The sequence below is a fragment of the Dermochelys coriacea genome, chromosome 9, assembly GCF_009764565.3.
Source record: "Dermochelys coriacea isolate rDerCor1 chromosome 9, rDerCor1.pri.v4, whole genome shotgun sequence".
NCBI classification, from domain to species: domain Eukaryota; kingdom Metazoa; phylum Chordata; order Testudines; family Dermochelyidae; genus Dermochelys; species Dermochelys coriacea.
The window spans coordinates 5404325-5419777 of NC_050076.1; the positions used below are offsets into that span (position 1 = coordinate 5404325).

A 15453-nucleotide genomic window follows, 5' to 3' on the forward strand; every position below is an offset into this window, starting at 1 on the left:
AGAATTCCTCCTACAAAGAGAGATTGAATAGATTGGGCTTGTTCATTTTAGCAAGGAGATGTATCAGAGGGGCCAGGAGAAAAATACAAGAAATTACACACACACACACACACAACAGCATGACAGGAATGTTAAGGGAGCCCTCAGAAGCTAGGAGATACCAGAATTAAGGTCTCCTGTGCAATCTTCATTCGGCCCCCCTTGTACATATGCATTATGAAACCATCTTTAATTGTATGAGTACGTACTATTCTTTGCAGAGGATCCCTGCCTTAATCAGTGCCCAGGATGGATGATGCTCACTCTATCTTTTCTTTTATCCTCATTGTTCAGTGGGTGGCCCCAGCCCTTATTTACTGCCCCCTTTCCAACTCTGCTCTGTAATTCATTTCCTTGTGGGTTTTTCCATGGTGCTTATATCAAAGTGCTTCACAGATATTAATGGGTTTATTCTCCCAGCCTGACTATGAGAGAGGGCAGTGCTATTATCCTCATTTTACAGATGGGGAGCTGTGGTGCACAGGGACATTAAGGTCACAGATGTTCACTAATTTGGGATGGCCGATTTGAGCCTCTTAGGACCTGAGTTTTCAGAGTACTTAGCGTTATACTGCACTTTATATGTTCACAGCATTGACTTCAGTTGTAGCTGTGAGTGCCCAGCGCTTCTATAAATCAGGCCACAGCCTCTCAAGTCAGGCACCAAGAAAATGAGGAACCCACAGCTATGGCCACCTGTGAAAAGGCTGGTTTAAGTGACTTGCCCAGTATCACACAGGGACTCTATGGCAGAGGCAGGGACAGACTCCAATTCTCCAGCACAGCGTTCAGCATGAATCTGTCCCTTCTCTTCCAACCGGCCCCAGCCTTGTTTGCTGCACGCCTTCCAGCTTCTGCAATGGATGAGGCAGAAGTCCTTCCGACAACAGTCTCCTGCCCTACAAAATCCTGATTCACCCCAGGTCTGTCCTGTCCCAAGCTCTCCTGCCCCAGGTCTACCTCTTCTCCCCCCTGCATTCGAGTCAGATAGCTTCCTCCATCACACTGGGACTAATCACAGAGTAAAGCCTAGTTTCAGAGTAGCAGCCGTGTTAGTCTGTATCCACAAAAAGAACAGGAGTACTTGTGGCACCTTACAGATTACATCAATTTGTTAGTCTCTAAGGTGCCACAAGTACTCCTGTTCTTTTTTTTAGAGTAAGGCCTAGGTACTGCCTAGTGGGAACGCGGTTATTGGAATGTGGTCCTCCTGGGAAAATCTGGCTCAGTTCCAGGTGAACCAGCGCCAATCAGTGGTGGTTTTGTGCACAGTTCCACCTGAGACTTAGGCCTTGTCTACACTATGGGGGGGGGGGTCAATCTAAGTTACACAACTTCAGCTATGTGAATAATGTAGCTGAAGTCAACATACTTAGATCTATTTACCACGGGGTCCACACTATGTGACATTGACGGGAGACGCTCTCCCGTCGACTCCGCTTCCGCCTCTCGTTCAGGTGGAGTAAGTACAGGAGTCGACGGGAGAGTGATCTGCGTTCGATGTAGTGGGTCAAGACCTGCTAAATCGACTTCCGATGCATCAATCGCCGCACATCGATCCCCCAGTAAGTGTAGACAAGCCCTAAGCGAAATGCCTCAACTTCAGTGGAATTTCTCACCTCTCTCAGACCCAGAAAATCAAAGTGGAGCTCCCAGGGATGTGACTCTGAAATAACAATAGGTTGGCATGATCTCCTGCGAACCAGACCTAGCAGCTTCACTCAGCTCAGGATAATAGATCTGGAGGCAGGGCAGCTTGAGATTCACTGGAACGAGAAAAGAAAAGGAGTACTTGTGGCACCTTAGAGACTAACAGATTTCCACTCTATACGGCTAAATTCAGTGCCTTGCATAATGACAGGTTTCATAGTAGCAGCCTCTTTTTGCAAATACAGACTAACACGGCTGCTACTATGAAACTGGAATGAGAGTCAATGATATTCTTTGTTTATGTCACCTCAAGGCTCTTTACGGGCAAATTGGGAAGAAACAGCCTCATCCCCAAGGAGCTTACTGTGCTGGGCTGAGGTTTTCAAATCTAACTCGGGGATCTAGACCCACAACTTCCATACTTTTCAAGGGAGGGATTCTGCCAAAAGCCCCTACCTGGATTTGAAAATTTCAGCCTAAGGCCCCATGTTCCTGCAGTTTTATGCCCGCAGCAGGGATCTCTGTCATAGGAGTCAGCCCGGCAGATTTAATAGCAGGATCAGGGCTGAGGTTAAACATTCCTGGCATTGATTTTAATCTGGTAATTTTTTTATTATAATTAAGAGTCAACCCTTTGAATGAGTCAGTTGCATTGCACTCTCACATCATGAGCCTATGTAACCCACATCCTCCATTCCCCGGTCTTTGCATCAGCACTGATTCAGGAAATCACTTAAGCTAGTACTTAAGGCCCATTGATATCAGTGAGATTTTAGCATGTGCTTAAATGCTTTCTGGAATTAGGGGCTCAGTTTGCAACCCCCACATGTTGCATCTTGTATAAATGTAGACAGGACAAGGAGAGACTCTGAGGGCTTGTCTAGCTATTTTGGAATTGCTCCCCATGTGAACACTCTATTCCAGAATAAAAATCACTCTGGATTAGGAATAACTAGTGCACTCACCAAATTTATTCTGCGAGAGCTATTCTGATCAATTTCCCCATGTAGACAAGCCCATACTGTGTGTTCATGCAGCACCCAACACAATGGAGCTCTAAACTTCTGGGTGGTGCTGTCACACTGACCGACAGAGGGAAGGGCGAGACTGTAAGGTAAAGTCAGGAGACTTCATTGTTGAGATCAGCCGTGTCTTGAGTGGCTGCAGATTTTGCATTCACAACTAGTTGCAGAGGCAGGAGAGGCTGATTAGCCAAGAAAGGCCAAGCCAAAAAAGGGAGCTTTTACGAGCAGCTGGAGGAGAAAACAGAGGTGGTTAGTCACATTGGATCAGGAAAGCTGCTCAATAGGGGGCATCATGAAAGAAGCCAATATTTACATAAATCCCAGGAGGGAAAATCATTGTGTTGTGATACTGACGTGATCCCCCTGAGGACTGCAGCTGCATTCAGGGCGTGGGCTGCAAAGGGTCAGCCTCATGCTGTTTGAGGCACTATGCTACAGGCCCTGGGTTTGCCATCCCTAGCCCATAAGGAGAGGAAGGAACTGGTGGAGACCCTGCTCTTGAGAGATGTCTGCAGTGAAGTATATTGCAAGACCACAGACCAGGCTGGACCGTGGAAAGGCCAAATGGTGCCCCAGTTGCATGGTTTTAGAAGTGTGTATAACACTGCAGAGTGGATACATCTTGTGCTACGGCTCAAGCCGCACAATGCCCTCTTGAGAGCATCATGAGTGCCTCTGTCCTGTGCACATTTTCCACATTTCCATGGGACTGCGACTTGCTGCCATAAAAGGGTCCCCGCAGATTTGCCTTTATCAGCGGTTGTTTCCCTGGCCCTGCACTGTGCATGGCGTTTGGAGAGTCCTACGTACGGATTCCTCCGCTCAGTGCTTGGACCACAGTGCTGCAAAGGAACGTCTGGATATACTGGATGATGTAATCGACAACATTCCTAGAGAAGCTTTACTGCAATGTATGGTCAGATACATGACATTCAAAAAGGCCGTATTCCTGGCCAATCCAGCTAGTGGAAATTCCCATAGCCTGGGAATATCCTCTAGTGACATAAAGTCACTGTCCTGTGTCACTCACCCCTATTCATGTAGGCCACCAGCTTAAGTGTACAGCCAAGAGGATGGCCAGGACACCACTACATTGGATTGATCCCTCCCTGCCAGAATGACCCCTTGAGACCCTTAGCAGCCAAGGTAAGACAGAGTTGCTCTGTCTTTATTACTGGCTCCAGGTTTGGAAATCTTTGCCCTCATCCCATTCTCCATTCCTGCCAGCCTGGGCTTGCAACGAGCACAGATCAGCCAGTCCAGAGAACCTGGGTCTGTATATAGAGGGAGACCCAGAGTACTTTTTAATGTTTCCTAAACTGGGCTAAATAAACTGCTGGTGACATGGAATTGGGTCCTTCCACATTAATGGTGGATTTGTCCCTAACTGCCTAATTTGTATGTGCACATTTGCAAGCTAAAGTGCCTATAAGTACCGGCTTTGCACAATCACACACATATTTTCAAGAACAATTTAGAAAATGTGGCCCATAAGATGTACATGCACCTAGAATCTTCATTCAACCCACCTGCTGGGCTAGTGGAACAGCTGTGATCTCTGGCCAGCTCACCAGGAAACTCCAGATTTAACAGTATGAGTGTCAATAAAGGGATCTTGGAGTCATCAGGGAGAGTTCTCTGAAAACCTCTGCTCAGCGAGCAGTGGCTGGTAAAAAAGTGAACAGAATGTTAGGAACCAACAGGAAAGGGACAGATAATAAGACAGAAAATATCATAATGACTCTGTATAAATCCATGGTACGCCCACACCTTGAATACTGCGTGCAGTCCTGATCACTCCCATCTCAGAAAAGATATATTAGAATTGCAAAACGTACAAAGAAGGGCAACAACAATGTTTGGGAGTGTGGAACAGCTTCCATATGAGAGAAATTAATAAGACTGGGTCTGTTCAGCTTGGAAAAGAGACGACTAAGGGGGGATATGACAGAGGTCTATAAAATAATGACTGGTGTGGAGAAAAGTGAACAAGGAAGTGTTATTTACCCCATTCACATAAGACAAGAACTAGGGGTCACCCAATGAAATTAACGGGCAGCATGTTTAAAATAAATATAAGGAAGTATTTCTTCACACAACACACAGTTAATCTGTGGGACTCATTGCCAGGGAATGTTGTGAAGACCAAAAGCATAAGTGGGTTCAGAAAAGAATAGATGAGTTCATGGAAGGTAGGTCCATCAATGGCCCTTAGCCAAGATGGCCAGGCACACAGCCCCATGCTTTGGGTGTCCCTAAACCTCCAACTGCCAGAGGCTGGGAGTGGACGACAGGGGATGGATCACTCGATAATTGCCCTGTTCTGTTCATTCCCTCTGGGGCACCAGCCACTGTCAGAAGATAGGATACTGGGCTAGATGGACTATTGGTCTGACCCAATATGGCCGTTCTTATGTCAGTGACTGGGATGTGGGTGGTCATGCCCAGTGGCTAGAGCAGGAGTCAGGAGTCAGAGCCCAGGCTCAGAGCTGGAGTGAGAGGCCAGATGTGAAAGCCCAGGGTCAGCGCCAAAGTCAGAAGCTAGGAATTGGAACCGAGGGTCAGCGTGGAGTCAGGCAAAGCAGGAGCAGGAGATATCACAACTGTGAGCAAATGCATTAAGCAGCAGCTAAACACTTCCTAACTCTTAGGGTAGGTAAGTCCTGGAACAGGTGATCCAGGAAGGCTGTAGAATCCCCATTAGGGGAGGTTTTCAGGAACGGGCTGGACAAACACCTGTCAGGGATGGTCTAGGTATGCTTGATCCTGCCTCAGTGCCCAGGACTGAACCAGATGACCTCTCGAGCTCCCTTCCAGCCCGACATTTCTAGGATTCTATGGACAGAGACACAAACATCGAGCCAGAATCTGGAACCCTTCTGGGCGATGGCATTTTCTCACAGGATGAGTCCCACGTACTCAACATGAGTAAGAGCTGCAGAGCCGGGCTCGCAGAAAAGACCAGCGTCCTCGCTGAAGGTATCTGCGACGCTTTATCTGCGATGGACTCCATCCCCTCCAGCACATGGCGCGGTGACAGGCCTCTGTCAGTAAAATAAACAGAAAGGTCACCCTCCCTGGCTCATATTTGATGCTGCTGCTGAGGACTGTGTACTTTTTCATAGATCATTTGCATCCAGAGAGCCGGCTGGTAATTAAATCTTGGCTGTTTGTTTGGAGTCTCCCTGTCCGGGGTCATTATGTCAACATTTTCACTAGAGAAGATGTGTCCCTTCGGGAAACATCAATTGCAGTGGAGAAAATCACTGCAAGAATATGCTGAACTTAATCCTGGTTTAAAAAACAGCAGCATTCTCTCTATTGCATGTTAAATCCTCTTAAAAGTTGGACAACAAATGCCATTGGCCTTTACTATCTTTTCCAAGTCAGTCAACCTCGCGTCCTTAGTTCAAAGCCATTTGCACCCAGATCAATCAGGAGGGTAATGATTTATGAGCCTACTCTGGCCTTTCTCCTTGGACAATTGCTGAGGGGTCCAAAAGAAATGAGGTCTCCCTGGGCACACACTGAAGCAAGAGATGCAGCCCCTGCTCCATCAGATTTCATATTCAAGGCCAGATCCTCAGCTGGTTTCTATCACCGTAGCTCCTTTGACTTAGCCAGAACTACAACGGTTTTGTTGAGCACAGAGCCTGCACTTCATATGGCACCAGCGGAAGGATAACCAGGGCAATGACACCTTGCAGATCTGTTTTGAAATCCCCAAGTTAACGGAATTTTGTAAGCTCCAAATGGAATTTAGTCTTTCCGCTCAGCACTGGAAATATCTGCTGCAGGAAAACAGCACAAAGCAGGCAGTCAAGAAATGCAGCCATCACCGCTTCCTTTGCCCTCCCAGGAATGCACTAATTGGACAGAGGAGAGCAAAACATACCACTTGTAATGTATATAAATGGCTCATTAGGCAGAGCAATCCTAGGGCAGGGCTGAAGGCCCTCTGGGAACATGACAGCAGGAGAGGAGATACCAACAGGTTGGAGAGGGACATTCAATAGCGTCTGCAGAGCTTCTCTGCTTTTAACATGTACAGCCTTCTCATATGAAATAAGTCACACGTTCCGTGGGGTCCTCACAACATTACCAAAGATGATTCTTATTATTAGAGATGAGGCCAAGTGGGGACAAAAGACCCAAGCCCCCTCGGTCTCAGCAGAAAGTGAGATCTGAAGGATGTAGGACAGGTTCTCCTCTGCATCAGGACCAGAACAGTGGATCTACACCTCTCAAAGCTTTGAGGAAAGTTGGGGCTGAGAACCAATGGTGGAGATCTACCTTCAGTCACAGTTTAAATCTGGCGGTTGGGAGGGGAGGTGTTGAGTTGACATTTCAGCTGGTGTTCTCATCTCCTTGTGGGAGGGAGTTCCCCAGTCTACGTTCAACTCCTGGGAAGGTTCCTGTCTCCGACGCTTGTGACCCTACCCCTGCTGGTGGATAGATTCGTTGTTCCAGTACAAGGGAGCTGTGGTGGGAGATCACAGTTGCAGAGGGCGTGGTGTCTCTCAGGTAGCTACAGTCAATCCCACAGATGGCTCTGAGTATTGGGGCAGAGCCTGGTGAGGCAGAGCAGAGAGCAAAGTGCCCAGCTGATGCCTTCACAGTCACTTGTGTCCACAAGCAGATGGGCTGCTGCGTTTTGTACCAGCCGGAGCTTTTTCCAGGAGCTTTCATTCTCCATATGCTGCCTCTGCCTTGTAGGCACCATACAGGGAGCATGCAGATGGCTTTCTGCTTTGTGCGGCTGGCCCTATCTGCAGCTGGCGTTTGCATTGGATCCGTCGGACACCAACGCCAGCGGAGAACTGCTCACCGTAATGTGATACGATATGTGCCCTGGTGCTGTGAGCAGGGGGTCTGTGCCTGGAGTCTGGGTTAAATCAAGCCAGGGTTGTAGATCGGCTCCACCTTTACATATTTGTCCTTCATTTAATCCAAATTCTAAAACTGTTACGGTCCAAATGCTGCCCCCTTTCTCTGGGGCCTCTTGCCCAACTGAACCAGTGCCACTGCATGGCAGAAAGGGTGGGCTGTACGTGGGGGCCTACGTTCCCAGTGAGCCAAGAGACAGGATGACACAGGGGCTCCCTGCACCCCAGGATTTGGAGGGGAGGAGCTAGACATGGGCTCCAAGAAGTGAGGCTGAGGCCAGGGGAGCACCAGAGTGAAATCCTCCAGCCCAGGAAGGGGGATCGCACGAGTCCCCAGGGCTGCTGCTGCCTTGAGGCAACAGAAATGACCAGGCAGAGCTGTCAGGGGAATGGATGCCAAGCCAAGCTCGCCACCCAGCCGCCACTCTGAGCCTGGCACCTCGCCCAGGCGCTGGGTTGCAGGCCTGGCACTAGGTAAGGAGGAAAGATTTTGCAGCTCTGCATGCTAGCGAGAGCGTTAGGAACACCTTGAAAGCTCCTGCCTGTCATGCTCACAGTTTCCACACACACACCCCTCACTCATACAAACACAGCCCTGTCCAACTCACAACCCCCCACATGCCCATTCCCCTGACGTCTGCAAACACACACAATTGCTGCACACACTCATTCCCCTCCCTCGCACACACATACTCCTCGCACACTCACTCGCCTCTCTCTCACACCTATCACACTCTCAGACCTCTTCATTTTGTTGGTGCAGGCCCCTGTGCCACATGCACCCCTGTCCATATCCCAACAGAAACAGGAGCTCAGTCACTTGGCCGCCCATCCTCACATTCCCAGGCCAGTCCAGATCATCCAGACCCACTGGCATGCAGAGCCCTCTCCTTTGTGGGGCATGGGGAGCCAGCTGTTCCAAATCGCAAGACCAGAGAGCCCTCCAGAGGGAGGGAGATGGGAAGATCAGGGCAGCCACAGTGCTGATCCATCCTCTGGCAATGGGGGATGGCTTCTTTAGTCCTCCCCTTAATAGAATTCACTTGGCATGAAAAGGAGCAGGGCTGTCACGAACTTGGAAAGCAACATTCCTCCACCACCCCCTCCCCCAGTGGGGGAAAGCAGGGGGGCTCTTCCTATTCAAATCTCCTCATAGGAACGCAGGCAGGGTGCTGTGAACAGCAGCTGGAGGAGGTTACAATGCCCAGGCCAGCATGGAGCTAGAAGCCGAGGGAGGGGACAAGCTGACAACACAACACCACAGCAACGGGCCAAGATGGGTTTACTGCAGCAGCATTTATCTGGGGTCTCCCTCTGCTCTGTACAGCCGGCAATCTGCACCCACGCTGGTTTTCACTGAGGGTCTGGCAGCGTCATTCCCAGCATGGGTACACGTACTCCCATCGGCCTGATGGAGCTAGCATGCTAAAAATAGCAGTGTAGGCCTGATCTGCATGGGCAGCCAAGATCCTAGGGACATACTCAGGGTGGCTAGCCCCTTCCCGCAGCCTGTGCACCAGCTCCATCGGAGCTCACATGCGGATGTCTGCCCAAGATGAAAATTGTACCTCCAGTGCCAGTGAACTCCAGCAAGGGCGTATGAGACCTTATTCAGATGCTGATCCCTGGGGTAATTAAACAATACCAGCCTACTGACATCTGGATATGAGTCAGCAGTGTGCCCTTGTTGCCAAGAAGGCCAATGGCATTTTGGGATGTATAAGTAGGGGCATAGCGAGCAGATCGAGGGACGTGATCGTTCCCCTCTATTCGACACTGGTGAGGCCTCATCTGGAGTACTGTGTCCAGTTTTGGGCCCCACACTACAGGAAGGATGTGGATAAATTGGAAAGAGTACAACGAAGGGCAACGAAAATGATTAGGGGTCTAGAGCACATGACTTATGAGGAGAGGCTGAGGGAGCTGGGATTGTTTAGTCTGCAGAAGAGAAGAATGAGGGGGGATTTGATAGCTGCTTTCAACTACCTGAAAGGGGGTTTCAAAGAGGATGGCTCTAGACTGTTCTCAATGGTAGCAGATGACAGAACGAGGAGTAATGGTCTCAAGTTGCAATGGGGGAGGTTTAGATTGGATATTAGGAAAAACTTTTTCACTAAGAGGGTGGTGAAACACTGGAATGCGTTACCTAGGGAGGTGGTAGAATCTCCTTCCTTAGAGGTTTTTAAGGTCAGGCTTGACAAAGCCCTGGCTGGGATGATTTAACTGGGACTTGGTCCTGCTTTGAGCAGGGGGTTGGACTAGATGACCTTCTGGGGTCCCTTCCAACCCTGATATTCTATGATTCTATGATTCTATGATTCTATGAACTGACAATCATTTAAAATGATTCATTTGTCCCCCTTCTGTGGAGAGATCACAAAGGGGAACGTTTTCAAAAGCATCCAAAGTTCCATTTTCAAAAGTCACCTGCAGGACTTTCAGTGGGACTTGGGCATCTAAGCCTTTTGAAATTGGGAACCAGGCTCCGAAGTCATTTCAGGTGCATTAGAAAACTTGACCCCTGTGCCTTTAGCAAACATAAATGAATTTAGCCTCCCTGTCCCACTGGGAGTCAGGAATTAGTTCCATTTTATAGAGCGAGACGAAGAGGCACAGAGCGATTTACCCGAGGCCAGAGGCAGAGCTAGAGCAGAACACAAGAGTCATCTCTCCTTTGCCATGACACCTACAAAAAACCTCTCAGCAGTTAGGCAGCTGGTGGACTGAGATCACTCCCTCTGACATTGACCAGTATTGTTGCACTGTGGCCTTGGTCACACCTCTCTGCCTGTATCCATCAGTATACTTAGGCTGTCAGCTCTGCGAGGCAGGGCGGGTCATTTCTGTTCTGTGTTTGTACCGCACCTTGCACAGTGGGGTCCTAGTCAAGGACTGGGGTGCCTATATGCTACCACACTATGAATGAATAATAATAGTAATAATCACTTAAATATGAAATAGAGCTGGCTGAACATATTCAGCTAAATGAAATTTCACTGAAATAGTCTGTTTCATCAAAGCTGAAATGTTTTGGAGAGACATATGGGTTCCAATGATGTTTTCAGTAGAATGGTTTTGAGGTCCGATGTTCTTGGTTTATTTCTGAGCAGAGAGAGAGGGGGCAAGTGCCATTCTGACACAATTCCATTTCGCGAAAAATGTTCAAAGAGTTTTGGTTTTGTTCTGATGTGTAATGAAAACAAATTTCGAAACCCCAGGAGTAGTTGTGAAATGGAATTGTCCTATTGCTGACGGTTCTAATCATCTCTGTGCATACCACATAGGTCCCAGGAGGTTAGCATGCAAAAACACAGGGACGCTAATTCAGAGGGGAAAGATTGGAGACTGGGCTGGGGGGGGGGGAGATACTTGGTCCCATCTGATTATTTAAAAAATCTCCCTGCCCTGTTCCTAATCTTTCTTTCGGATGTAAAAACTGAATGCAATTCCACAGGCTCCTGATGCAATTCAGTTACTTATCACACTTTGCTCAGCTGAGGATATAAAACTAGGCTGGTCAATTTCACTTTAGTTCCTAGTCAGTTTCACTTTCTGGATCTCCTTCATAGGACAAAACCAGTTGCGTTTGGGTCTCCAGCACTGCAGGGGAACGGACATCCCAACAACGCCCCAAACGCTTCTCAATTCAATCTTTAAAAATAAGCCTGTAGAAATGTTTGGGTTGGTTTGTTTTTTTTAACAAAATCTAAATGCTGGGCCTCCCTCTCCTTGATGGCCTCCTCGAATTTGCGATTGGAGTTCCCTTGTCGCCCTGTTACTCTGCCTGTTTAATAGTCACTGGCGATCTCCTGGGGTTCTGAAGAGGCTTCCAGTACTAAGTGCAGAGGAAGATTAGGCTGTGCCTGTGGAGTTGATCAGCATGGAGACAGGAGATGGGCGGGGGGAACCTTCCAGAGGCAAAAGCTGTGAATATAAATTGCACACCTTGGCTCTAAGTTAACCTTCACATTCTCTCCTCCACAGTCTGTCCTGATTCCCCCCCTCCCAAAGCAGACTCACCTCCCCTTTTCTCTGTTATGTGTAGCTGATATTACCAGGTCTTTTGGATGTCTCCTTCTGCCTGACCAGGTGGGTGAGGTAATATCTTTAGCGGGCCAACTGCTGTGGGTGAGAGAGACAAGCTTTCGCTCGGAAGACATGGAAAAAAACCCCTGATTTCTGTCCAGGAATAGAACACACAGCAGTGTCCCTGACCCTGCATGTGTATGTCAAGCTGATGTTGCGTTATGTCGCTTCGATGTTGCGTCTTAGGGACAGAGGAATTACCACATTGCATCAGATCAATGGCCCAGCTACTGCTGTCCGTGAGAGTGGCCAGCACCAGCTGAGGTTTCAAACATCCATACGGGACACTTACAGAACAACCTCGCATAGAGGAATCTTCTTCTTACCCCCAGGCAGCTGGCTTTTGCTGCAATGATGTCATGAAAGATGCATGGCCATGATCTCTATGGGTGGGACAGTGAATGGGGGAAGTCTGAAGCATCCTTGCCAGCACAGGGCTTGGTAGGTGGTTAAGCAGAAGACTTCAGTCTTCAGGGATGTAAATCTGGCACCTTTCAATCTGGTGGCTCTTTGGCAGCCATCGAGAAAGGAGTGTTGGTTTCTCCGTCTGCTTCTAAGTGAGTAGGTGCCTCCAGCATAAATGTGTAAGTGGTATCCAGTTGTCAGGCTCAGCAGAGAGGTTAGAATCAAATGGATTGTGGGGAGTGGGCTCTCTCTCTGTTCTCTGGTACACTAGCAGGGTTGGGGGTGAATGGAAGTTCATCCAAACGCTGTGCAGATAAAGAGGAAGCTTCAGTCTCCAGCAGTGTCAATCTGACATTTCTCGCTAGCTCTTTATCAGCTAAAATACAGATATATCTTTTTAAATAAAAATCATAACCCTCTGGAAACTTTTTTTCATACCTCATGAGAGAGTCATTCCTCAGCTGTTCCTAAGCACTGGTAATTAAGACAACCTGCTGAACCATTTCAAGTGGTCACATAATAGATGGCACTTGACTCGCAGCCTAAGCTGCAGCAAACAGAATGTAAGTTAAATAGGAAGGGCGACTTTATGTCACTGCAAGATAGGCCTGGGCAATGGAGCAAGCTACCAAGAGCTGTTGCAAAGATGCCAGCATTGGAGATTCCAAACTCATTGGGTCTTCATCACTTGGAGATGCCTTACTCAATGTTCAACTGCACGTTATTGGGTTCAGCGGTGTTTACTCACCCAGCTGGGGAGAAAAATTATCTTCACTACAGAAATTACTGGGTGAAGTCCTGTGGCTTGTGCTGTGTAGGGCAGGGGGTCTCACTGGCTGATCATGGTGGGACCTTTGGGTCTGAGTGTCTATTAAATGGGTGGTTTAGGAAGAAATCTAACTTGCCATGATACAAGATTGACTAGAGACTTCACTGGAAGCTCTTCCACACCAAGTCAGTCTCCTTGTTGATCCCTTTGGTGGCCTGAGCCTTTTCCTATGAGTAGAGTGTCAATTGTGAATACCGTGCACCATGCTGGCTGAGTAGCTGAGCAGACTAGTGCGTCTCCAGCCATGCCTTGTGTTAACAGAGTCTTTCTTCGGCTTTTAATAGGTTGAGGCTGAAGACCAAGTCTTGGCAACTTTCTGTGGCAGGGAGACAACAGACACAGAGCAGGCCCCCGGACAGCAGGTGGTCTTGTCTCCAGGTTCTTACATGGGCCTCACGTTCAGATCCGACTTCTCCAATGAGGAGCGCTTCACCGGCTTTGACGCCCATTACACAGCAGTGGGTAAGTAGCTCCTTTGCAGTGAAGTAGCAGACACAGGTACACTATGATATTGCTACAAACCTATAGCCCCTTAGGACTCCAAGGCTCTGAGGATGATGCAGAACTTCATGGCTCGAGATGGGTAGAGTTCAGATCCTTCCGCTCCAAACGCACAGGCCGCTGCTTCTTGAACAAAGAGAATTTCCAACAGCTGTTAGCAGTGCAGGGCCTATGGTCACCATGGAAAGTGCTGAGTATTAGCAGAGCTGGGGGTGACTTCCACTGGAGCTCAATTAATCCCAAAGGAGTGCTTGCAAATTGAGACATTTTCAGGGGGGTGCAGAAGGATGCATGATGCCCACTGCCATGACATGTTGGCACCCAGCAGAGGCTGCCTAAACTGTGGTCTGCAGGGCACTTGCTGGTGGCATGTGGAGAGTTGGCTGGGCACATGGTGCTGGCTTCTCCTCCCTGTTCCCAGCCACTGAATTGCATCAAAGCCCGTTAAAGACACTCACATTTTTTCCCCATGTTGCTTTCAATGAGAACACTTTCTGCAGAGATGTTACCACGCTGTGAATGGCAGGTGAGGTGGTCTGGGAGTTTGCAAATGAGAGGAGAGGTATCCAGGAGACAATCTCTGTATTAAGATGTGGTGCGCACTATGAACAAGCTTGAGAGCCCCTGCTGGACAGCATGCCAGTTCTCTCTCCTCCCACCCTAGCTCTCCATCATTCTCTCTTATTTATTCTCTTCTGATTTAGTCTTGACCCCTGCAGTGGCAAAGTCTGTTGCGTGCACCATGGGCTGGGTAATAACATGAGAGGACTTCATGTTTCTAAACCTAACCTGGCTCTTTAATAGGAGAACTATTTACAGAGATGCTCCAACTGCAGCTAGCATTCCAGCCATGTGCACACAGACTGACTTGCTGGTGTCTCTTTCTAACTCTTCCCCCACTGCAACCTCTACTTCTCCCTCCAAGTTCCAGGCAGGTTGCTACAGAGTAACTGCAGATTGTCAGGTCGGTGTCTGTCACTCCCCAAAGTGCCCCCAGATTCTGGGAATCGGGGCTTCAGGCTGATATACCAGCCCAGCTCCTATACCCCAAGACTGGCCCAGCATCATCTTTCCCTCTCATACTCTAAGGAATCCCCAGTGAGATTATCATGCCCTCAGCCCTCAATTTTGGGGACCAGGCTTCAGACCCCTTAATCCACCCTTGCATCTCAGCTGCCATTTTGGTGAGGCGGAGAGGACTTTTAAGGGAAACTGTTCCATCTACCATTTATTGCTGCTTTGAGAGATTCTTACACCAGGGTGACATCATGCAGTTACTCCAGAATGATGCCAGTGTAGCTGAGAGCAGAATCTGGCCCTAAGTGTTTAGAAGGCAACAAAAAGTGATCTGAGCACTGGGAGACGGAGGGAACAGACTAAGCATGACCTTTGTAACGCACATGAAAACACAACCCTAGGGCCCCAGTCCCAGCAGTCGAATTCCTGCCCTGCGGGGGCACTCCATTGGTAGACAGTGAGCTGTTACAAACAAAACACTCGCTTGCTGCTGGACGGTTGGGTGTGTAAGGCTGTAGGATCATAACTCTACACCCCCCACCCCCTACGCGGTGGGGCAGGTGTACCAATTGCCATGGCAGGACAGCTCCTCCTTTTCTCACACCAGTCAGCCCCATGTTAGCCCATCATGGGATGGTCAGATGTGGGCTTTTGCTTCAGCCCATTATGGATGAGCCATGAAATATGGACCGAAACTTCGTCGCCATTTGGTCCGAGTGCATCCTAGCTCCTCCTTGTTGCCTGTGTCTAAACGCCCCCTCGGGAGCAGTGCCGGGAGGAGTGGGGGATGCTCCTGTCTTGGTGCCTGTCTTTCTAAGGCTCTGCTCAACTCTTGCTCCCCTGCAGATGTGGACGAGTGCCTGGAAAAGAGCGATGAGGAGCTGGCCTGCGACCACAACTGCCACAATTACATCGGGGGGTACTACTGCTCCTGCCGATTTGGCTACATCCTGCACTCTGACAACAGGACCTGCAAAGGTATGGCCCAGCTCCGGGCTCTGCACATCAGGCAGCT

The 15453-nt window shown here is 48.9% G+C and overlaps 1 protein-coding gene across 3 annotated transcripts in view; it reads left to right on the plus strand.

The window, feature by feature from the left end:
• The window catches only part of MASP1 (MBL associated serine protease 1), a 66492-nt gene that overhangs the window by 8775 nt on the left and 42264 nt on the right, over positions 1 to 15453 (plus strand). For all 3 annotated transcript variants that reach the window (XM_038416916.2, XM_038416917.2, XM_038416919.2), the window contains exons 3-4: positions 13205 to 13382; positions 15285 to 15416. In XM_038416916.2, the coding sequence (XP_038272844.1) occupies positions 13205 to 13382; positions 15285 to 15416 (310 nt within the window). The remainder of the gene's footprint in view (positions 1 to 13204; positions 13383 to 15284; positions 15417 to 15453) is intronic.